The following is a 24,134-nucleotide window of genomic DNA, read 5'->3' on the forward strand; positions in this document are numbered from 1 at the left end:
TCCATTTAGAATTCCTGTATTCCTATGTAATAAGTAATTATCATAACTTGGAAGATTGATAGAAAGCTTGAAGGGCATGGCCTTTATAACTAGGAAGATCTAGGTTCACACTCTGGAGTTTTGTAAGCTCTCTGAGCCTTCATTTCTTCATCTATAAAATGGAGATGGTAATGCCTTCACGCTTAAGGCTGTGTTATGAATTATGTTTGAAAAGTCCTTTAAGTTAGTAATTTTTTTAAGTCTCAGCCTCTTCATTTGTTGAACATGGAAAATACTGTCTGTCTCTGTCTTTATTGTGCCTGAAGAAAATGTTTGTCAAGCACTCAACATGCACCCATAAATGGTACCCTATAAGTGGGGACAGTGATTGTGTTAGTAATAACCATCATATCATCATTATCGTCATTCATGGCAAAGCTGTGAAAGGAAAAGTAGCAAAGGTTAACAGGGTCTCTTGGAACTTCTGACTAACAGGACTAAGTTCTGAAGCAGGATGGTAGAAAAAAATTCCATTCAAGTCACTTAGGCTTTGGCTCTTATTTTAGACCTTTGTTTTTCTTTCACATTTTGTTTTTCCAAAGGAATAAAGAAAGAGGGTCAAAATGAGATTGACAAATTTGCTATATTGAAGTCTCATGTGTATGACCTCAAAAAGGAAGTAACCTGTCTTTAAAAAAGAATGTGTGGCCTTACATATGGTTATAAATACCTGTTCTTAGCTTTTGACCTCAATTTTTGCAAAGGAATGAATTTTGGGTAACTATTTGCTACTGCTTTCTTGGTCAATGGCTTTCCAAAGTGTATACTAGTATACTGCTAGCTTGCCACATAGTCATAATTATTTTTAGAAAACCAAACCAAACCATGAAGTTTGTTTTACGAATAGCTTTACGTCTTATGAATTCACACTCCATTGAGCTGGATAAAGGTGGATGATATTTTGCATCAAGAGAGGAGTCACCTGATAATTTGACATTGAATGACTTTTGCTTCTTCCTGTGAACTGCAGTCTTCCCTCCCACAGCTGATATGTGAACAGATGGAGATAATTTTTACTTTCATGATATTTTGTAAACCAACTTGTCCTTTTTAGCTAGTGTTTAACCAGACACACTCATCTAAACTTCAAAGCTGACCATTTCTCCTACAACCTGTAAGAGAATGAATTAGTTTTGTGGGTAACACAGGTGCTTCCTAATAGTCTAGATTTCTGTCAAGTCTTCACATGAAGCTCTGTAGTCAATTATACTACTCTCCACAATAGCTATCCTTTAAAATTAAGTAATCTGTTAAATAGACGATATTAAATCTGGGCATTCTAAAATATTAGAGAAGACATATAACTATATATATATATATGACTCATAAGGAAAATTTGTACAGTAACAGCTAAAACATGTTAACCATTTTCATGTTTTTCATGTTATAAACTATGCCTCAAAGTCTAAATAAGCTTATACTGACTACAGTATTAGAATGCTTGCCGAAACCGGTTTGGCTCAGTGGATAGAGCATCGGCCTGCGGACTGAGGGGTCCCAGGTTCGATTCCGGTCAAGGGCATGTACCTGGGTTGCGGGCACATCCCCAGTGGGAGATGTGCAGGAGGCGGCTGATCGATGTTTCTCTCCCATCGATGTTTCTAACTTTCTATCTCTCTCCCTTCCTCTCTGTAAAAAATCAATAAAATATATTAAAAAAAAAAAGAATGCTCTAGTTTAAGCATTCTGTTTTACTCCTTGCTTTCTAAATATGAACTTTTTGGGTGAGGGGTGATTAGTTTTATGAAATATTATATTCTTATGACCATCAGCTGTACAAAAGTATGAACTATATGAATTCAAACTGGAAGTGAGTATAGTAAAATTAGAAACACATAACTTTGAAATGAACTCCTTTGCTTGACTCTTACGAGTTTAAATATAATACAAATATACGTATAAGCTGTGATATTAAGTTCATATCCTAAATATAGGAACTACTTGCATTTCGTCCAAAACCACATTTACAGCAGAAAAAACTTTATTTTTTCATAGCTCACTTGTACAGAAAGTACAGTGCAAAAGTTGGGCTAATTTAGACTACCTTACAAGAGATCCAGCTACTATACACAGTCTTTAAAGAGCTGTTAGGTCTCAGGATTTTGTTTCATGCAGAATAGTAACATAGGGTTAACATGCAAATCAATCAAACAGCCAATCCAACCAAGAAAATAATATGAAGGAACAGTTCATCATTCTCTTGTGTGATCTAGTTTACTTTCCAAGCAGTTAGATGGTTTCTTTTTTTAAAATCTGCAAGATAAATTTTAATTTAGTATTTTATATTTCATATTTTTAAAGTGGAAGTAAACAGTTAAAAACATTCTATATTTTATGTGATACTCAATTTCCTAAACCCTGGAAAAGGATAATCTCCTTAATCAGGATATACTAAACAGAAAATCCAGGAGTTCTAAGTTCACTGATATTTGATGGCCATTCATAATTTTTATTTATGTTGGATTTGCATCAGGATAGTCAATTAAATGATAAATAAATTATAACTGAACTATATTCATTGAAACTCATTCATTCCAAATGTTAGTCTATAATTTTTAAAAATAATACACCCAAAAGATTAAATTGACATAGATATTTATTGTGGAAAAGACAAATGTGAATGCGTGCGTGCACATGCGCACATGACACACATTTTCTCTTACTTCACACACAGAAACAGATTTACCATCTAACATTCTTGCCACTATTCAATGTACATGGCTAGTGTATACAGAGTAATTGGCAAGTGAATAAAGCTGATTAGACCATGGCTCATACTAGCCATGCAGCCATAATGTCCTAAGTTTAATTTTTTCCTGTGATTGTTTTCTTTTTACTGCCTTTCTTCATTGTCAATGTCTTCATATTTAATCTCTTTAGAGTTATTGATATTTATGGTAGATAGATTCATTGATATATTCTAGCTTTAGAAATGTAATAGAATAATACCCTCAGGAAAAAAATAACAAATTCAAAAAACAAAGTTCTGTTTATGCTTTTTTGGGAATAAGAATCACTTATTGAATATTTTCATATGGGACAAAAGCCTTTATATGTAGATTATATTATAAGTTGTGAAAATGTTAACTAAACTAGAGATCCTATTGCAATACAAATTTTCAGAGACTGAGAGCTGAAGTGAACCACCCTAGTTACACAGAAAAATCAACTTGTGCATATAAATGTTACTTACTTTATCAAGCATAAACCATTTCACCAGAAAGAAATTATTGACCTTGACAAAAGGCTCCTATGGTCCTTTTCATAGTCACTTCTTTACTCATCACACTCCAGTGGCCTCTCATGTCATTCAGAGTAAAACCCTTGTCCCCACAATGACTGTAGGGTTTGCACATCAGTCCCTACCCCACCTCTGGAATCTCATCTCTTATCGCTTTCTCCTAGCTCACTCCACTGCACTCACCAAGGCCTTTTCTGTTCCTTGAACAAAATAAGCCTCTCCTGCCTCTGGACGTGTGCACCTGCTGCCTGGAATGCTCTTGTCCCAGACATGGAGGTTTGTGCCCTCACTTCCTTGCGGTCTCTGTTTGAATGCCAGTTAATGAAATGGGCCTTTCCTAAGCACTCTATATTAAAGCAACAGCAACTAGAAAAATTTTCTCTTCTTTTAAAATATGAAACACTATGCAAGGGCCATGCTAATCTTTAATCTTCTCTGTATCGTGCCAATTTTAGTGTATGTGCTACCAAAATGTGCACATAATTATTACCTCTGAGATTCCCATTTCCCTCATCCTGCTTTATTTTACTTTCATAGGCCTTATTACCTTATGTATGACATTTTTGGTTCCGTATTTATTTATAGTCTGTGTCTCCCTGCAAGTATGTAAACTTCCTTAAACTAGGGATGTTGTTTTGCTCACTGCTGTATCCTCAGTTACTAGAATATTACTTGGTTCATAGTAATTGCTCAGTAAATACTTGTTGAAATGAATGCATGCATGAATGAATGAATGAATGAACTATATCCAGGACCAAAGTAATTTGCTCATTCATCCCTACTGCTAATATTAGCCTTGGCTCAGTCCTTAGTATTGCTAATACGTATATCATCCCCTCCCTATTTTTGTAGTTATATTCTTAGCCCCAACAAAACACATAGAGGATGCTGATCTGAACTTTATGACTCCGCCTTCTAAAGTGATATCATGCTTTTAATAATTCCATATGTTTTTTTAATTAAACATACTCTATCTCCTGCCGGATAGTGATGGAGAAGTTTCTGCTGTCACTACCAGGCCTCAGGATCATATTTCCCAATGAAGGATTCTTCTCAAGCATCTCAGTTGCTTCTTTGCGAGACACAGCATAGAAACATCTACAGAGGTGAGATAAAAACAGACTTTTTAAATTGGATAAAGATCATGACTTGAAAAAAATGCTTCTGAAGTAATTTAGAACTGCATTTGTTAACTTTTCTTAAAATCCCCAGTTTTATTATTATAACTGCATTGATATGATTATAATTATTATTATTACAAGCCTGTGCCACTATAAATATGTGTGTGCTTACAGCCCTCCTCCCCTCATCCCTCCAAAACCTCATTCTCTCACCAAAGGGGACCTGAAAAATTATCTACTGATCAGTATATTATCACCATTACCATTTGAAAACCTAAGATAAAAATTAACAATGTATCTCCATTCTCAGTTTATAATAATAGGCTATTGGATTGGATAAATAATATTTGTTAGTGGTTTCTTTCCAGAGATACAAAACATCTCTATACATGCTTCTGTAGTTTGCCTTTCTTTTGAAATAACTCATATTTAAGAGTACATCTTAACTCACTCCATTTGGTAAAATATGGATTTCTTATAACATCGGTGGTGTTTTTATGTGTAAAATCTTTAAGAAAGCACCTCTCACTTTTATAGTATACTAGTATATTTTAATCAATGAAATATATAGTCACAGAAAAATATCTGGAAGGATATGCAATATACCAAAATGTTAACAGCAAATATCTTTGAATTGGGGAGCAATGATTTTAGTCTTTTTATTTATCTGTAAAATCATATAAAAGAAAAAGAAGCACTCTGTGACTTTTAACCTATCAGTCTATGAGTCATTGGTTTCAGCTAAACGTTACGGTGGGCAGGTTTCAGTGATCATAGTACAAAAGAACACGAATCAGAACTTGATGTCAAAGGTGGTACCAGGGCAAATTTCACTGGTGAGAACTTGACCAAGGTTCCAGAGGAAGAGGTTCACAATCTTAGTCACACTCTTTAACAATGTAATGGTAAACAATAGAGATGGGATGTTGCTAAACTCAGTGTGTTCTATGTCTCTTCATTTTTCCAACAACACCTTACCCACTTTACACAGGGCCTTCAAAGTACAGCGCAATGACTACCCAATGATTGAACAGTTGCATAGAATATTCACTTATTTTTTTAATTGATTTTATTAGAGTTACATTGGTTCACAAAACCATTTAGGTTTCAAGTGTACAACTCAATGAAACATCATCTGCATGTTGCATTGTGTGCCCATCGCCCAAAGAAAGTCTCTTTCCATCCCAATTTATCCCCTTTTGCCTACCTCCACCTACCTCCCCCCTTCCCCTCTGTCTATCACCACACTGTTGTCTGTGTCTATATATATATATATATATATATATATATATATATATATATATATAGTGTGTTTTTTTAATTCATTGGTGTAATTTTCTGGTAGAAGATCAGTCAATCAGAGAGTTGCATAGTGAAAAAATATTGCTTCCTTCCTTCCTCAAAGCAGTTTTTATTTAGGTTTAAACTTTGGAAAGAATATCTGTTTAGTCTGAAAGTGTGGGTGGAAGGGGATTTCCTGTGTGGTAAGAGAGATGGTTCAAATCTGCATTTTGCATTTTGTTGATCATGACACAGAAGAGGAAATGTGGCATGCACTCAGAAATATGCTGTTTATCCACGAGACAGCTTATTGTCCCTGGTTTAATGAGGTCATTGACTAACTCTCCTTAACAAATAGAAATTAACATTAACAATCTAATAAATAAACTGGAGTTAATGGTGCCCTTACGCTGGCATAGGGTTCAGTACATCCACATAATCCTCTATTGGTTCCCTCTCTTCTTCCGGAGATGTACTTGACAGCCGCTCTGTCTCAATCCTCCTTTTCTTTTCTTTCTCTAAGACTTCGTGCAGTCTAATTACTTGTCCAGGAAGGAGTGACACATGTTGGGGAACTGACAGCTGAAACCAATTAAAACAGTAAGCAAACAAGAAAGAAAGCAAAATAACTAACTGATTTTTAGCCAAGATGAGCCTGTTCTGGTTCTAAGGAGCTTCAGTTACCTGACAGAGATGGGTGGGTAGAATCAAGAATAGACAATCTTGATGTAAGGCAGGTGTCCTAAAACAGCCGCTAAACCAGTGGTTCTCAACCTTCTGGCCCTTTAAATAGAGTTCCTCAGGTTGTGACCCAACCATAAAATTATTTTCGTTGCTACTTCATAACTGTAATGTTGCTACTGTTATGAATTGTAATGTAAATATCTGATATGCAGGATGGTCTTAGGCGACCCCTGTGAAAGGGTTGTTCGACCGCCAAATGGGTCGCGACCCACAGGTTGAGAACCACTGCTAAACCCTAGAACCTGCTTAGGGTGTCCAGTGTTCTTCCAGGAAATGTCCCTTTTGGTCAGACCCCAAAGCAAAGTACTACAGGCTAATTCACATAGCAACAGACCTCATGTTTTCATTCTGAGTGTACTATTTCTCACTGCCGGGGAAGTCCCAGAGCATCTGCAAAGTGCATAGCTCTCCCACAGGTAACCTAGAACTATCGCCACCAACCATATGGTAACATGGGGCTGAGATGGCACTGTTCATTAGATGACTGAGAATCAGCAAGCGGAGGTCTATATTTTGGTATGCTTGTGTGTATATTTCATAGTTTTATTCACATATTACAATTATGTTACTGCTCTACTTACTACTGCTTTTTAACCTTTTCTAGAGATGTATGTACATATATATGAAATTCAATATAAAAATTTACTATAATTTTTATAGTACACAATAAAAATTTTCTAGGGTACACAATCCAAATGTTTCAAGAATATTCATCTGGATAACTAAGCTAACTAATAATCAGTAGGGCTATTTTCTTATATACCAACCCAGAAAAAAAATAATAGAGTAAGGAAAAATTAATGAAACAGCTGCTCCTTATTTATTACCTGTTATGTCCCAAGCAATGTGTTATTGAAAATCCTCACAACAATGCTGCAAGATAAGAATCTTACTTTACAAAGAAAGAAAGAAAGAAAGAAAGAAAGAAAGAAAGAAAGAAAGAAAGAAAGAAAGAAAGAAAGAAAGAAAGAGAAAGGAGAGAGGGAGGGAGGGAGGAAGGAAGGGAGCGAGGGAGGGAGGGAGAGAGGGAGGGAGAGAGAGAGAGAGAGAGAGAGAGAGAGAGAGAGAGAGAGAAAGGAAGAAGGAAGGAAGGAAGGAAGGAAGGAAGGAAGGAAGGAAGGAAGGAAGGAAGGAAGGAAGGAAGGAAGGAAGGAAGGAAGGAGAAAGAAAGAAAGAAAGAAAGAAAGAGAGAGAGAGAGAGAGAGAGAGAGAGAGAGAGAGAGAGAAAGAAAGAAAGAAAGAAAGAAAGAAAGAAAGAAAGAAAGAAAGAAAGAAAGAAAGAAAGAAAGAAAGAAAGAAAGAAAGAAAGAAAGAAAGAAAGAGAGAGAAAGAGAGAAAGGAAAGAAAAAAGAAAGGCTCAGAAAGATTAAATAACTAGTCCTGGTTCACATAGCTAGTAAGTTGTAAAACCAAGACTCAAACTCCATTTTTTTTAAATTCAAACACAATATCTCAACTCTTTCAACTATAGTTTATGTTTCTCAAATGTCTACAAAACTTCTCCTAATAATAGCACAGAGTTACCTGGGTTCATTGTGCAAAAAATGACATTTATCAAGCATAAAATATAAGGTACCTTGTCTTCTTTTGGAAATTCACTTAAATTTTATATTCTGTAATGTGCCTATATACATTTTAATTTAAAAAGAATGCAGCCTTTCCTCAAGGAGAAAAAAAATTGGGGGGCCAAAACATGAAGTATTAGTGTACCAGAAAGATGCACCCCGAAGTTTTTCCAGTGGTTTTAGTGTACTCCTTGACACCTAGGCAGATATCATTGGGATACTTACTCCCCAGTATAAGAAATGCCACAGCCAAAATGCTGCCTTTGCACAAGGAAAGGAAAAGAATGCAGTTCCCCAAAGAGTTTCTCCCTCCCACCAAGTCAACATGTCTTTCACATCTTAAACTGGACTACTTTTTAATCACCTATGACTTACCCACATGGTAGGTGAGCCTCTAACTTTTACATGTTATTGGCTAAGATAAAGACCCAACATCCATCGCCTATCAGTAAAGTGCAGTGCTTATTTCATGTGACTGCAGAGTCTTTACTGAGGAACTAGCTTTGGATAGAGTCTGTATTTAATTTCCTCTAATAAACAGAAAATTTTCTCATCCACTAAAAGCATTAGAGAATAAAGGTGCTCTTTTGGGGGCTGATTATCAAAGTACCTCATGTTTCTAGGACAATTGCTGCAGTGGCTTTACTTAACATAGTGGTAGTTATCTTGCTACAACTGTACACCATAAGCAGCAGGTCTTACTACCAGTACTGATCTCAGATAAGATGCCACAGAGTCTAACAGATCAACATCCCTTTTTCTTAAGAGTCACTAAACAAACATTTCAAAGTGGGTTTTATTTTGATGGTCCCTCCATGTTATATTGTCTATGTTATTCATAAAATCCATCTCATTTAGCATTTTATAAATATGTGTTAAATGTGTAAGTATGGATTTGGAAAGTATTTTAGAGGATGCTATGCAAGCTAAAATATCAGAATATACAAGGAACACTGTGTCAAAAGGATATTAGCAAAAAGGAGATCTCCCTGACCACTTCTTGTTTGCTAGCTAGCACACTGCTATAGAAATAATCACAATTTTAAATTATCTTGCTTGTTTACTTACTTTATTTCTCCCTCTCCATCCACCCAATAAAGATAGAAATTTCACAAGTAAGTCTGAAGGTTTATATCTATCTTTTTCAATTTCTATATCTCCAACCCCTTTTACTCTGCATGGTTCATAGTAAATATTCAGTAAATATTTGCTGAATGAATTAATTAATCAAAAGTGATGTCTTTCCTACCTCTGTTATTGTAAGAATGAAGCCTCTCCATTCTTCCCCACTCTCTGTGTTCTCCGTCTAAAGATAAAGACAAAGAAGAGAAGTCTTTATGCATGACTATGAGTGTTAATACTTTTATTAATTTCAAATAACTTCCCAATTCCATGATTGTTTGAAAAATCAAGATATGTATGCCATCAAAAATCAGAAAAATCAACAAAAATGCATAGTCTTCTATTGAAGCACAATGTTTTAAAAAGTCAATTGTAATTTTAAACCACTTAGAATCAGTTGAATGGAATAAACAACTCATTTTTCTTTTTGTGTAGAACTACTAAAGTGTATTTGTTATGAAATATTTCAATATTGTTTTCTTTTATCAGAAGACAGAGTATATATCTTTTGATTAGTAAACAAGTAAAAGTATACCAATTTACTTAACTCAAAAAATTTAAATGTTAGCACACGTACTTCTGCAGTATGTCAATTTATGGTGAATCCCCCAATTGGTATTTAACAATGACTGGCTTTAAATTTGGGACAACCAATGTGGTTAGTCCTTAGAAATTTACAATTGTTAGCTCTACAAAGTACAAATATGACCAACATTTATTAAGTGCTTATAAGTAGCAACTACTATTCTATTCACATGCATTATCTGATTTAATCTTCATGGCAACTCGACAAAAGGTACTATCATTTTTTTTTTACAGATTTAATTATTTAACAGGTGTCTATTGAGTGACTTTTAGTGCTAGGCACTAGTCTAGTACTGGTTTACGGTGTAGCAGGGTACATTTAATAATAAACATAATAGTAAATTTTATGGTGTCAGAAGGAAATAAATGGGAAGATAAAATCAAGGTAAAAGAGATTGAGAATGCCATAGAGGGGGAAAGTGTTGCCATTTTAATAAAGTAGTCCAGGTAGATTTCAGTAAGAGGGTTACATCTGAGCAGACTTACTACCAGGTGTAGAAACCAAGGCACAAAGAACTTACATAACTTATCTACAATCACACAACTAATGAAAAAAACAACCAGAATTCAACCTAGGCTCCAGTCCTGCCTATACTCTTCACCACCACATCAGAATCATCTGCGGAGGGAGCTTGCTAAAAATGTAGATTCTGAGACCCAGGTTTATTGGGTGGGACTTGGATTTCCTAAGTACAAGTGATTTGTAGCACACTAAAGCTTAATGACCAGTACTTTTAAGGTCAGCTCCAATTGCATCTTACTCTATTGCAAGTTGTTTGTTTTGTTTTTACTGTAGTTGTTGGTTGACTGTAATTGGCTCACTTTGAGTGATGAATGTACCAATTTCTGCCGGTGTGGAGTTTAGAGTTTTAATTGATAGATAGTAATACCATATTTTACAAATTGTGTATATGCAAGATACAGTTCTTTTTCAAATTTTTCTAATTGTCTCAATAATGTTCTTTATAGCTTTTGGTTTTTGTGTGCTTACTTGTTTGTTTTCTTCTTTTCTAATTCAGGATCCAATCCAGATCACACATTGCATTTAGTTATCATGACTCTATAGTTTCTGTAATTGGAACAGGTTTCCAGTCTTTCTTTGGCTTTTGTCACACTGGTAGTTTTTAAGAGTATAGGCCAATTGTCTTGCAGAATGTCCCTCAATTTTTGAAATATGGGTTTGTCTCATTCAGTAGTTCCAAACATGTAATATGTTGGATGTGTCTCAGGATCATCTGAGAACTTGGTAAATACCAAGTTCTTGAATATCAATTCAAGGAGAACTTTTATAAACACCAGGTGGGATCTCTGACTTTGTCACAGGACAGAGTATATGGTTTCAATGTGCTTGTATACTAAACAAGTGAACATGCCCTTTTAAGTTCTTATTTAGAAAAACCGTAGTTCTTGGCAAAAGGCAAGAAATATTAACAAAGTATAGGAGTTGGCTCTCCCATAACCCCTTTTTACCTCAGCCACTAGGCTGTGAAGAGGTGAATGCTATTTATAACCACATCTTGTTTCAGAATAATTGCATCTCCTCACTCACCTTCAGTTGCACTTCTTCTTTTGGCAAAACAAGGGTGAATTTTGCACAATTTTTATCAGATGAATTCTGCTCATTAAGGCATGTGAGGTCTATTATGTCTAGCTTGTCAACATACTGCAAAGATAAAGGGAAATCTCATTAAATTATTTCATGGGTGACACACAGTACTTTTAGTAGGAAGGAAAGCAAATAATATCTTCCTTTCAACTGATTTATACTTTGCATGGTACTCTGGTTTTCATTGTGTCACCCCTTCCCAACTCAGAGGGCATGTGGAAATGTATTGTGTGGTGGTGTGCTGGTGCTGGCTTAAACGGGTTTGCAAAAGCTCATTTGTTACATTTTCAGGAATTTTGCTAGCTGGTTGTTAAACCCAGTCATTATTAAAAGTTAAATTATATAAACATATAAGTAAATAAATTATCTTTCAAAGAGGGTAATGAAAATTCAAAATTAATCATTTTCTGATTACCACATAATATTCTCTATGCTCTTAAAGTTATTTACATCTTCATTTCTGTGTGTTAAACACATTATATAATGGTGTGCTACCTAGCCTTTCTTCCCACCTCCACATTCAGTGAGGTCACATGATAGGTTAAAATCAGCCATGGTGGGAGTATTTACTAGTACACCATGGAAATTGGCAAACCTTACAAATTAGGGCTTGATTTATTATTTTATTAATTGACCCAGAGGCCAGCAATTTTTTTCTTCAAAGGCCAGGTAGTAAATGTTTTGGGTTTTGTGGACCACAAAAAGTCTCTGTTGGAAATTTTTTTATAACACTTTATAACTGTAAAAACATTCTTAGCTCATAGAATGTACAAAATTGGGCCACAGGCTAGATTTGGCTGAAAGGCTATAGTTTTCTGGTCTGGTCTAGACTTAAGAAAGTGAAGGAGAAAATGTTAATAATGCAAATGAAACTTTAAAGTTTGTTGTATCTGAAACTTTATTTTGAACAAAAAACAAAATATTATTCTATAATTCTAAGACTGTTATTCAACAAACAGGTGGCTCATGTCATTGAAAAGTAGGTGAAGTTCTGACATACATAATTGTCTTACTTTCCTCTTACTTATTAATGTAAACAAAAATATTAGCCAACAATGTCAGATATCATATTTAATGACAATCAATTTATTAGGAAAATAGCATATTAGAAAACAACTCCATTTGTTATATCAGGATTGAATTGCAATTCTGATAGCATTCAGAAAAATTAACAAAAACATTTTATGAGAATCAACTGCTTTATTTGAAAATTAGAATAAAGATTATTATGTATTTAACTGTGCTATGCATTCTTTATGTAAGTAATATTTATAATAAATTTATATACATATATTCATATATTTTTTTTCCAGGAAGCCATTATTCAACACTTACCACATACTACTGGTTATGAGGATTCTATTAAGAAATTTCTATCTTATTGCAGTGCAATAAAAATATTTCTTCTGAGTAATTAGTCAACATGGCCCGGTTTGTATGTAACTAGCCAGACTTACTCTCTAGTATTAGAAAGGTTAAGACCACCTCTAGAGAGGGTAGTAGGGTTTTTATGGTATAATTTTTTTTGCTAAATTAACCTCATTCTTGACTTTATTTTTTCTCCTTTTATTTTTCTCCACTATGCCTAATATAACTTATTTTACTATATTCTTATAAGACTTATATTATTTTTCTGAATAAAGTAGGACATAAAAATAGTAAATAATTCCCAGAGTTATTTCTATGTTGATAAAGTTGAGGTTACATTTGGGTTGGCCTATTTATTTTCAATGAACAAAGATACATTAAACATAGAAGGAGAGGTATAAGGGAAGGAGGACAGAATTTAAAATTACACAAGAATTTTTTTCTGATGGATTGTCTAGATTAAGCTCAGTGAATTTTGCTGAGACAGAGGAAGCAACAAAGGAAGAAGTGGCCCAGTTAGATAGAGTGCCTGTAAGCTGATCTATTGATTAGAAAAAAGGAAGTCATATCTTTTTTGTTTTTAATTGTAACATTGAAAAAAGCCTTTAAGGTCATCTGTCTAATCTAGCTACTAGCCAATGCTTGAATCATCCCCAGGCTATCCTTCTATGTAGTCATCTAGTCTATGTTGAACATCTCAAACATGGAATTTATGCATCTATGCAGCTTTGCCTGTCAGCAAGTTTTTTGTGTTTTTTTCTTATGTTAAGCCACAGTTTTCCTTTAGGCAATTTTCATCCATTAATCTTAGTCTCTTTGCAATAACACTAAACAAGTTCGGTGACTCTTTCATATGATCTCCTGACAGCCTTTCAAATACTTAAATGCAGCTATAAATTCTTCCCGATCATAGGCTGAATATCTACAGTTCTCACCTGTTTCATTCCTGTGATTTCTCTTGTTCCCAAAATTCTGCATCCTCTTTTAATGCAATTGGTAGATGGGCAATTCTGCATCATTTTATTATAACAGTCTCTTCAAGGCATGGTAGTTAAGAATGCTATCTCAGGAGCAAGACTTGGATTGTACCCCTTGCATTAGCTGTCTGATCTTGTACAATTTCTTAATCTTTACACTTGACTATTCAGTTCTATAAAGTGGGGATTAAAATAGTACCTACTTTGCATTTTTGTTGTGAGAGTTAAATTAGATAATACAAATAAAATGCATGAATGCTCACTATGTGCCTTACATTTACTATCTCATTTAATCCTTTTTATAACCTTATGAGATAGGCTATTTTTTATCCTAAATTTAGAGATCTGAAACTAAGTGTGTTGGAGATCTTTTATTTGCTCCTCTAGATTCACTTTTATCCCTTCATCACCCAACACTGTGCACCATAGTAGGAACCTATGTGGACAACATTATGGGCACGCTTACCCTTTGATTTCCTGCTAGGTTGGACAGTTGAACATTGGCACAAGATAGAAGAGTGAAGAGAGTGAAGTCAAGTATTTATTACTCTATGCAATTGCTTCCTCAATCCAAGAGCATACTCTTCTCGAGATAGTCATCTTCATATAACTCTCCCCACTATTCTCTCTTTCCTTTACACCCTGGCATGGTAATGGGGCACTGTTACTAGTCTCAGGGTTCTGTACTAACCTTTGTGGTTTTTCTACATCCTGGCCACTGCTTTGAGTATTGCATCTTTATTAAACTCTCTTCAAATTGCCCAATTTGAGATATCAACTGTTTCCTACCAGTTCCCCGTCTGATACACTGAGACACAGAGAGGTTAGTTAAGTAGCCCAAGAGACCAAGTTGGCAGAGTGAACAGGGCAGGAACAGGATAAAAACCCAGGTAAAACTACCGGAAGACCAGGCTCTTATCATTAAGCTGTATTGCCTCTTACAGTGAAGAATAATTATTAACTTTCTCACTCAAAATGTGTGTTATACAAGGGCTAGTACAGGGCCTTCATAATTTCACTGACATCAGTGAGAAGTTGGAAGGCAAAACAGAGAAATTAGTTTTGTTAAAATGTATTACAGTTTTGGAAACACCTTTATATAAATCTTATCTATCCAGAACTCTGGTGAAAGATAACTATTTTCTTTTTTAATAACTTCTGGTTAGTCTACCACTAATGGTGCTGAAATGCCTGCAGGTGGAATAGACTCATTTTCTGTTTCTTTCACAAGATCTGGATATGTAATAATGACATTTTAAGGCAACCACATCCATGGTCCAAAATATTTTTATTTAAACAAGTTACAGCGTCATAAAATCTATTATAAGCATAGCATTTCAAGGTAAGCAACCATTTGCTACTAAAATGCATTTTATTTGTGTGTGTGGGGAATGAAATACAGTCACCTTTCAATTTTTGTGTGTGGAAAAATTAAAATACAAATCAATTATTTGAAATTAATATAAATAAATAAATAAATGTCATAATCTCTTCATTGTTTTTCTCATGCTTGAGCTCTTAGAAGTCCTGTTTGGTGAGGTATGCTTTTGTCTTTCCAGAAAAAAAAATAGTGACATATTGTATGTTGTTAAGCTTTAGGGATCATTTATTTTCTTTCAGATTATAACTGCACGTGACAACAAGGAGGGAAATTAAGGTTATCACTTGGTATTAAGCAATTGTGTCCAGATGAATAGCTAAAATTTCCACTTTCAACCAAGTATTCTACTCAGGATCAGAAAGAAAAGAATGCAAAGTTTAAAATATGAGTTAATACCTTGTTCCGAGTTGCCCGGAAATTTATTACCATGGGTTTTATAATTAATAGCCCTCGCAGATAGAAATATTCTTACTTGAATTGATTTTACTACAACATTTTTACCCTTAAAAGACAGAAAATCCCAAATGAATAATAAACTACATGACAAGTGTATATTGGTGGAAAAAAATGAATCAGCTGAACATGTTTAACTACTTACTATTGTGCTTTTTTTGTCATTATAAAAGAAAAGGGTAGTTCCTCTCAACTCTGTCCAATATTGTTTATATTCCTGTGGGAAAGAAATTATAAGCATCAGTGTAATATTCAGCTACTTTCCTATTGATATTTTACTTTGTAACTTGCTTAATTGCTGTGAGATATGAATCTTCTTTATCCTGAGATAAATCACCTAATTTTTATGGCTTAATTTTACATTTAATTCTTGATTAAATTTTTCAAAAATTTATTTTAGTATAAGATGTGAAGTAAGGCCCTGGCCAGGTGGCTCAGTTGGTTAGAGCATGGTCCCAAATACTAAAAAGGTTACAAGTTCAATCCCTGGTCAGGAAGCTGCTGGTAGGCAACCAATCAATGTTTCTCTCACATTGATGTTTCTCTCTCTCCCTCTCTCTCTAAAATCAATAAACATATACTTGGGTGAGAATAAAAAATAAAAAGATGTGAGGTAAAGATGTAGTTTGATCTGTGTTTAAATACAGCATTTACCAAAACTTTTCTCATTGATTTGAAACATTCTATTTTCATGCAGTTTCAGGGGAAGCTTGCACCTGTAAGAGGGGCCATTTAAGAGGCCAGGATAGAACACAGAACAAGCATAAGCATTTAATATCTCCCTTCTAGGACTGTGGAAAGGATTGTGTAAATTAATACATGTACAGCACATAGCATAGCACATGACTCATAGTTTGATTTCAATAAGTAACACATAGATCAAGGAAATGTGAGCAATTGATAATGATGAAAATAGCACCATCAAAGCTGAACTTTGAAGTTTAAATTTCATTCCTGTGGTGAACATTTTATTATTAATACCAGCAGACCCTGAGCGACAGATGAATGGATTACTCTGACACATGTTTCTGTGAAAGAGAAGGCTAAGGGGCTGCTTGGCAGGGGGTACCAAAACAGCCCCAATTGCCTGCCTCCTTTGAGCTTTTATTGCAACAACAGCTTGAACTAAAATTAACCTCAAGATACAATCAGCAGGATAAGTGTCGTTGAGAAAGCACATGATTCTACAAGGTCGGGTCTAAAAGACTAAACAGAGATTCCAGCAAAACACTCAGGGGCTCAGACTTGTTTGGAAAAGTCAAGGCAGGGGCTGCCACCTTTGGCAAAATCTTCCTTACACACTTTCCAACCAAGCCCCATGCTTCCCCACACATTCACATTTTATTATTAATACATTCACAACTTTTTAAATTAAAAAAATGTAAATAACCCATTCAGACTCTCACTTCAACCAAGTGCAAGTTTATTTAAATAAGGGGAATTTATATTCTATGAAGATTGTCTGTATTACAAAAGAATGGCAAGGGGGTTTAAGAAATAAAATCCTTCCACATCTAAGGACTTATCCTCATACACAGCTCTTTCCAAAAGTATCTTTTAAAACATTCCAGTCAGTTGCATGGACATGTTGGTCATTCCTTCCTTTAGGGTTTAATAAGCTGAATTTCTATGACATATTGGATTATCTGAACTTATACTGAGAATTAAGGTAAGTAAGTCACATGAAGAAATTTTTTTATTTGTTTATAAATGTGAAAACACTTTTATATATTATGGTGTTTTGTATCTCTTTAATACTAAAGTATAATTTATTCCTTTTTTGACCATCAAAATGTCACCTCTTCAGAATTTATATACTTATTTTCTCAAATAACGGGAACTCCATAACCCATTGTTTTTGTTTGCCTTGGCTTTCAGGAAGCTCAAGGTTATATTCATTCTGAATTACAACAACAATCTTTCTCACATTCTTAGTAGAACTATTTTCTTCCATTGTCTTCATAGCTGATAAGGTGCTATATTAGTCAGCTTTTGTTATGTAACAAGCTTACCTTCAAACTTGGTGGACTATAACAGCAAATGCTTTCCATTTTTTACCATTCTGTGTCTGGCTAATGATTCTTTAAATGATGATACTTCTCTGTGACCAAATTGTCTAGGGTGGCCTCACTACTTGCCCGGAGTCTAAACTGGGAATGCAGAAAGAATGAGTGGAAGTGGTATAGTCAGAAATATATTTGGTATTTGTGCCCCAGTTCCTGGCATAAAGATCCTAAAACCGGAGTGATAGGAGTGTTTTTGTTACTCATAATGAGCCCCTTAATATCATACCTGAGTTTATAATAATGAGGTGATTGGGGATCCATGGAGAGCTTTAGGATGGGTCTGGTCCCCAGAAGAACAAATGATTAGAGGGTTGGGACTTTCAGCCCCACTCACTGACCTCCAAGAAGGAGTGGGAGTGGAGTGGGCCTAGAGATTAAGCTTTATAAAAACTCTTGAACAATCACATTTGCTGAGCTTCCTAATTAGTGAACACGTCCACATGCTGAGTGAGTGGTGTACCCCAACTTCACAGGGACGGAAGCACTCACTTGTGCTTGGGACCCTTCCAGACTTTGCCCTACCTACCGCTTCATCCAGCTGTTCATTTGTGTTCTTTACCAGTGAATGTAAGGAAAGCATCTTCCTGAGTTTCGTGAGCCATTCTAGTAAACTGTCAAGTCTTAGGAGGGGGTCATGGGAACCCCTGACTTATAGCCAGTCAGTCAGAAGTGTGGGAGGCCAGGAACTTGCAACTGGTGACTGAGGCTCGGGAGGGCAGTCTTGTGGAACTGAGTCCTTAATTAAGCTGTGAATCTGCACTAAATTGGGGTAGGTAGCTAGTTTCACAATTGAACTGAATGGTTCAGCAGCCAGCTGGTGTTCAGAGAATCACAGAAATGGCTGCTGGTGTTGGGAAATACCCCTCTGAGAGAACTGGAGGCTCCCTCCACCTGGCTTCATTCTTTAGCTAGCCTGGACTTGTTCCTGTCCCAGCAGAGGGATTCCCAGGAGCAAGAGAGCGCAAAACCCAATGTGCAAGGACTTTCTAATCCTCTGCCTTTGTCATGTTTACTAAAGCATGACCAAGGCCAGATTAAATCCGTAGAAAACTAGGCTCAACTTCTTTATAGAAGTCCCATTTCAAAAGGGAGTGTGTACAGTGAGGCTTGAACAAATTGGTAGTATTCCTGCAACAACCTACCTCAGGGGCAGAGGTGGACCCTGGAGCAAGGTTTCTTTGTCTGATCCCTGTGTTCTTTCCACTCCATCCTACCGCCCCATTGAGAGCTGGCCATCGTGTAATGTAATGCACCTGCTGATGCCTCCTGACCAAGAACAAGTTACCATAGGAAAGAACCGTTCCAAAGGGCATAGGACGGAAGGAGCAGCCAATGGTCTCCGAATGAGCAGTTATAAACCTGGGCAAAGAGATGCTGCCTCTTGTCTGAGATCCAGGGGCCCAGTATATGCTCGACGCATCTCAGAGTCAAGCAGTTTAATAAGGCAAGAGAACCCATCTCATATCGGGCCCATCAGAAGTCTTTTCCTCCTTTCATATAGGATGCAGTGCTATTGGCATCACAATTGCCTTTCACCTTGTCTCTCTTATGGCCCCCCATCTATCCTCCACAGAGCTGCCAGAGTAGGACTGCGTAAATGGTGAGTGTGGGAGGCAGGATGCTCACCTTAGCCCCATTCCTGTCCTCTCAGCGCAGCCTACCAGAGAGAGAGGGTGTTCTGCCCTGTTCTCTGCCACGTGGCAAAGGGTCTCCAAGAGGAGCAGGCTTGTGCCTCCTACACAGAGTCAGTGATTCAAGGTCGCCCAAGGCTACCTAAATCTAGGGTAAGGTGTTAGCACAGTTTTGGCCTTAAATCTAAACCACATATAGATAGATAGATTTTATTAATGATAAAAGTAACTAGGGCGGGGGAGGCGGACGCCTCCTTGGACTTCCGGGCCACCGTTTCCACGATGCCGCTGCTGATTGAGGGCTGGTGAGTGGGGCTGCCGCAGTCCGCTGGGGACCTCATCCGAGCCCACCGGCTTCTGGAGGTAATGGGGCCACCTGCTTGACACTTACACCAAAGCTGAGGTCTCCTTGATCATGAGCTCCATAAAATCCTTTTCCGACCACGTTCAATGTGGAAGGTTGGAAGTGCACCCCGTGGGCGGCTTCAATGGCAATAGGCAGTTGTCACAAAGACTTCCTCATCAACTTCTTAGTGAATTTGACAGACTAGATGAGGACATTCACTTAGTGACATTATGTGTGACAGAATTAAATGGCCGCGAAGAAAACGAAAACCACTTTCCAATCACTTATGGCATTGCTGTCAATGTTAGAACTGCAGAGATCTACAGAGCCTCCTGCCAAGATCGTGGCCCGGAGGAGGAGCTCGAGCATGCTGCACGAGCTTTAACAGGAGGACCAATGGTTAGAATTTACGATGCAAAGACAGAACAACTTTGTATAGGACCGGATTCCTGGGTGCCATTTCCACATGTGGATTTCTGGTCGCAGCAAGATGATAAGCAAATACTAGAGAACCTTTCCATTCCACCTCGGGCTGAGCCCCCTCACTTTGTTGAACATATTAGAACAACCTTGATTTAAAAAAAAATACCCATCTCCAACAAATACACTATTTCCTGGGAATAAAGCTCTACTCTAAAAAAAAAAAAAAATGAAGATGGCTTATGACAGAGACCATTGATGGGAGGTTGGACGGAACATGAATTTGGAATCAATATCCATTGAGTCTTAGTGTCTTTCAAATGACTTTCAAAATAAAATCTTATTTTGGCAAAGGGAAAAAAAGGAACTGGTTGATGTTCATTTGTGTGACCCCTGTGTCTTAATATTTTAATGGTTTCAAGCTGGGAAACGGAAAGTCCCAACAAACAGGTATAAAAATGTACAGGGTATTGGAGGTGCGGGTAATTTTTTGTGTAATGGTTCACTGTTTTGGGGAGGTTTTTTTGTGTAATGGTTCACTGTTAAGGGGCCAAGAATAGAGGTAGGGAAACCAGCCTCCTATCATCTCAAGGACTTGTTGAGGATTGAATGAAATAAGGTATGTAAAGCACATAGGACCTGGGATCCATAAATGTTGGCTGCTAAAAAGAGAAAAAAAAATTGCTAGACTGGTGTAGCCACTGTAGAAAACAGTATGGCGTTTCCTCAGAAATTTAAAAATGGATCTGCATTATGACCCAGCTATTCTACTTCTGGTGACTTATCTAAAGAAACTCAAAACATGGATTTGAAAGAATATATATGCACCCTATGTTCATTTCAGTGTTATTTACAATAGCCAAGATATGGAAGTAAGCCATGTGCCCATCAATAGATGAGTGGATAAAAAAGCTGTGGTACATATATACAATGGAATATTAGTTGACCATAAAAAAGAATGAAATCTTACCATTTGCAAAAGAATGGAAGGACCTAGAAAGTATTATGCTCAGTAAAATAAGTCAGACAGAGAAAGACAAATATTATATGATTTCACTTATATGTGGGTTCTAAAGAACAAAATCAATTAACAAATGCAGCATTGAAACAGACTCAGACATGGAGAACAATCTAGTGGTTGGTGAATGGATTAAGAAGTACAAATTGGTAGTTAAAAAATAGTCACGGAGATGTAAATAAATCATAGGGAATCCTATATAATAAAGAGGTAATATGCAAATTGACCATCACATCCTCGCACAAGATGGCCACCCCCGTGTGGTCACAAGGTGGCTGGAAGGGGAGGACAGTTGTGGGTGACCAGGCCTGCAGGGGAGGGCAGTTGGGGGTGACCAGGCCTGCAGGGGAGGGCAGTTAGGGGTGACCGGGCCTGCAGGGGAGGGCAGTTGGGGGTGACCAGGCCTGCAGGGGAGGGCAGTTGGAGGGGACCAGGCCTGCAGGGGAGGGCAGTTTGGGGCAATTGGGCCGGCAGGGGAGCAGTTAGGCATCGATCAGGCTGGCAGGGGAATGGTTAGGGGGTATTCAGGCTGCAGGCAGAAGTGGTTAGGGGCAATCAGGCAGGCAGGCAGGTGAGTGGTTGGGAGCCAGCAGTCCCAGATTATGAGAGGGATGTCCGAGGGGGTCCCAGATTGGAGAGGGTGCAGGCTGAGCTGAGGGACACCCCACCCCTGCACGAATTTCATGCACCAGGCCTCTAGTATAGTCAATAATATTGTTATAACTATGTATGGTGCCAGGTGAAACACTATGTAAATTATATGATTGTCTAACACTAAGCTCTATACCTAAAACCAATACAAAATACATTTGACATTAAAAAAAAAATTGCCTCTTCACTCACATAATTAACAGATACTTTGCACCCTTTCATATTGCTGTAAGAAATAGAAAACTGCATTGAGAAATATGGCTTGAGAAATTTACTAATATATACTGTGTCTAAGATCAAAACAGATGTTCTGTAAGAACCATGAGAGTATCTAATCACTTTATTTAAAAATTCTCTTGAACTTTCTCAGATCTGACTTGAGATTAAAAAATAAAACAATTCAAATGTATCTTAGGAGTTTTTTTAAAAAAATCATATCTCTCTTTTTAAGGCTTTCACATCCTGCTTTAGTTGTAAGCTTCTCAATGCAGGCAGCAGGTCAAAGCTACACTGTAACAAGGATAGGGGTGAAGGGGAGTGGGGAGGAGATCAGAATGTAGGTATATTGGTTAGAGAAATTAATGATGGGCTGTGTAGCTTTACTGACGTATATCATCTAAGATCAAGTCCAAATTTGAGACTCTCTGATTCTTGGAGGGAAAGAAAACAAGAGAAACCCTGAAGTCAAAGTCTGCTACTATGTTCACCGTTTTAATTAGCTTCATTCGTATTAACCCACCACTGGACAGAAAAACTACAGAGACTAATAGCCAGTCAAGGTTTATTGATGTCCTTCTGTATGTACATGCAGACATGCATTTGTGCTCCTGAGAAAAATTACAGAGTTGTTTAGTCATGACAGAATGATATGAATTGGTTAGAATTAACCAGGGAAAAATGGGGGTTTTACTGGTAAATTGAACATATAAATTTATGGGAAGAATTAAGGAGGATTTATTAAACGAAAGAAGAAGCAAAAACAAAGGCACTGAGTTGAGAGTAAAGGCAGCCTGGAGGAAAAATAAGGTCACAAATAACAATAGCTCCTGTGAACTCCAACCACAGCCACAAACCTAAGAGATCAGACCAAACTTATATCCAATATGCAGAGACCTATGGGCCATGTCTTGATTTAGTTTCTGGTAAGTTCTCATGAATACCAGCACTATAATCTGAGTCTTGTCTAAATATCACTCTCTTGCCCTGTTCAGTTGCTCAGTTGTTAGAGTATCAGCCCATGGACTGAAGGGTCAAGGGTTTGATTCTGATCAAGGGCACATACCTGGACTGCAGGCTCAATCCCTGGCCCTGGGTCATGGCGCGTGCGGGAGGCAACCAATTGATCTGTCTCTCTTGCATTTATGTTTCTCTCTTTCTCCCCCCTTTCTTTCCATTCTCTCTAAAACTCAATGGGAAAAGTATCCTTGGGCGAGGATTAACAAAAATAATAATAATAATATCCCTCTCAATAATCAACATGTAGATATATATTTATATCTATGTAAACATTTTACAAATTAAGTTTGAAGAACTCATTTTTGAATGAAATACAATTAGCACTAAGATTCTTATGCTTTAGCAATCACTTATGTTGAGTCACTGAAGTAAGAAAAGGGTCGAACGGCATGATTCAGTGGTTAAGCGTCGACCTATGAATCAGGAGGTCACGGTTTGATTCCTGGTCAGGGCACATGCCCAGGTTGCAGACTCGATCCCCAGTGGGGCAGTGCAGGAGGCAGCCTACCAATGATTCTCTCTCATTGATGTTTCTATCTCTCTCTCCCTCACCCTTCCCCTCTGAAATCAAGATATATATATCCAGCAGCGTGGTATCTGCCATCTGTCAACCTTAAGAAAATATACCCATTATTATTTAGCCCATTTGATCATCACAGCAACCCATTCAGTTTTACAAGAGGAACAGATTAAAAGATTTAAGAGATTTGCCCAAGTTCCATAGTTGGGCTGATGTTTATATCTTCTGGCTTCCCAGTGCTCTTTTTCATTAATGTAACTAGTAAAAATGGGTTACAATGCAAAATCCAGTTAAGTTTCTCTCTATCCCATGTCCCCAATAAAAAACTCTCCTTCTTTTTCTTATGAGCAAGCAAAGTGCCTTTGCTTAAGGAAGGATGTTGTATAGTGGTCTCCAAAATAGGACACATAAGCCCCAGAGGTGTGCAAGGAAGAAGAAACTTTTAGAATATCTAATTATATTTCATCTTTCTTAATTCCTTTTTTGCATATCTCTAATAATTTGCTTGTAGTATTGGTATTAGTACACAAGTACAAGTGTATAATTTCTAAATAGATTGATAGTCTTATAGTAGAGATCTGTGCTTAAAAATCTTGAAAACAGTGTGTTATTTTAAAAATTGGCCTGGCCGGCGTGGCTCAGTGGTTGAGCATCGATCTATGTACTAGAAGGTCATGATTCGATACCGGTCAGAGCACTTGTGCCAGTTGCGGGCTCAATCCCCAGTGTGGGGCATGCATTAGGCAGCCAATCAATGATTCTC

General features: G+C 36.9%; 2 protein-coding genes and 1 non-coding gene across 5 annotated transcripts in view; 1 reads left to right on the forward strand and 2 right to left on the reverse strand.

Annotated features, from left to right (window-relative positions):
- Window positions 1–24,134, reverse strand: part of STAP1 (signal transducing adaptor family member 1) — a 41,131-nt gene that overhangs the window by 13,767 nt on the left and 3,230 nt on the right. For 2 of the 3 annotated variants that reach the window (XM_059669919.1, XM_059669901.1), the window contains exons 2-6: window positions 15,629–15,700; window positions 11,248–11,361; window positions 9,241–9,297; window positions 6,092–6,264; window positions 4,250–4,378 (exon numbers count right to left, since the gene is read on the reverse strand). In XM_059669919.1, coding sequence (XP_059525902.1) covers window positions 4,250–4,378; window positions 6,092–6,264; window positions 9,241–9,297; window positions 11,248–11,361; window positions 15,629–15,700 — 545 coding nt within the window. The remainder of the gene's footprint in view (window positions 1–4,249; window positions 4,379–6,091; window positions 6,265–9,240; window positions 9,298–11,247; window positions 11,362–15,628; window positions 15,701–24,134) is intronic. The other variant, XM_059669910.1, reaches the window with a different exon arrangement.
- LOC132224198 (U6 spliceosomal RNA) lies at window positions 3,651–3,759 on the reverse strand. The gene has a single exon (XR_009450620.1). It is a non-coding gene; the product is annotated as a U6 spliceosomal RNA (small nuclear RNA).
- LOC132227360 (protein N-terminal asparagine amidohydrolase-like) lies at window positions 19,573–20,246 on the forward strand. Its single transcript, XM_059682343.1, has one exon. It carries the CDS (start codon window positions 19,596–19,598, stop codon window positions 20,103–20,105), a length of 510 nt encoding a protein of 169 aa, XP_059538326.1. The 5' UTR covers window positions 19,573–19,595; the 3' UTR covers window positions 20,106–20,246.

Source organism: Myotis daubentonii, chromosome 1 (assembly GCF_963259705.1).
Source record: "Myotis daubentonii chromosome 1, mMyoDau2.1, whole genome shotgun sequence".
Classification (NCBI taxonomy): Eukaryota; Metazoa; Chordata; class Mammalia; order Chiroptera; family Vespertilionidae; genus Myotis; species Myotis daubentonii.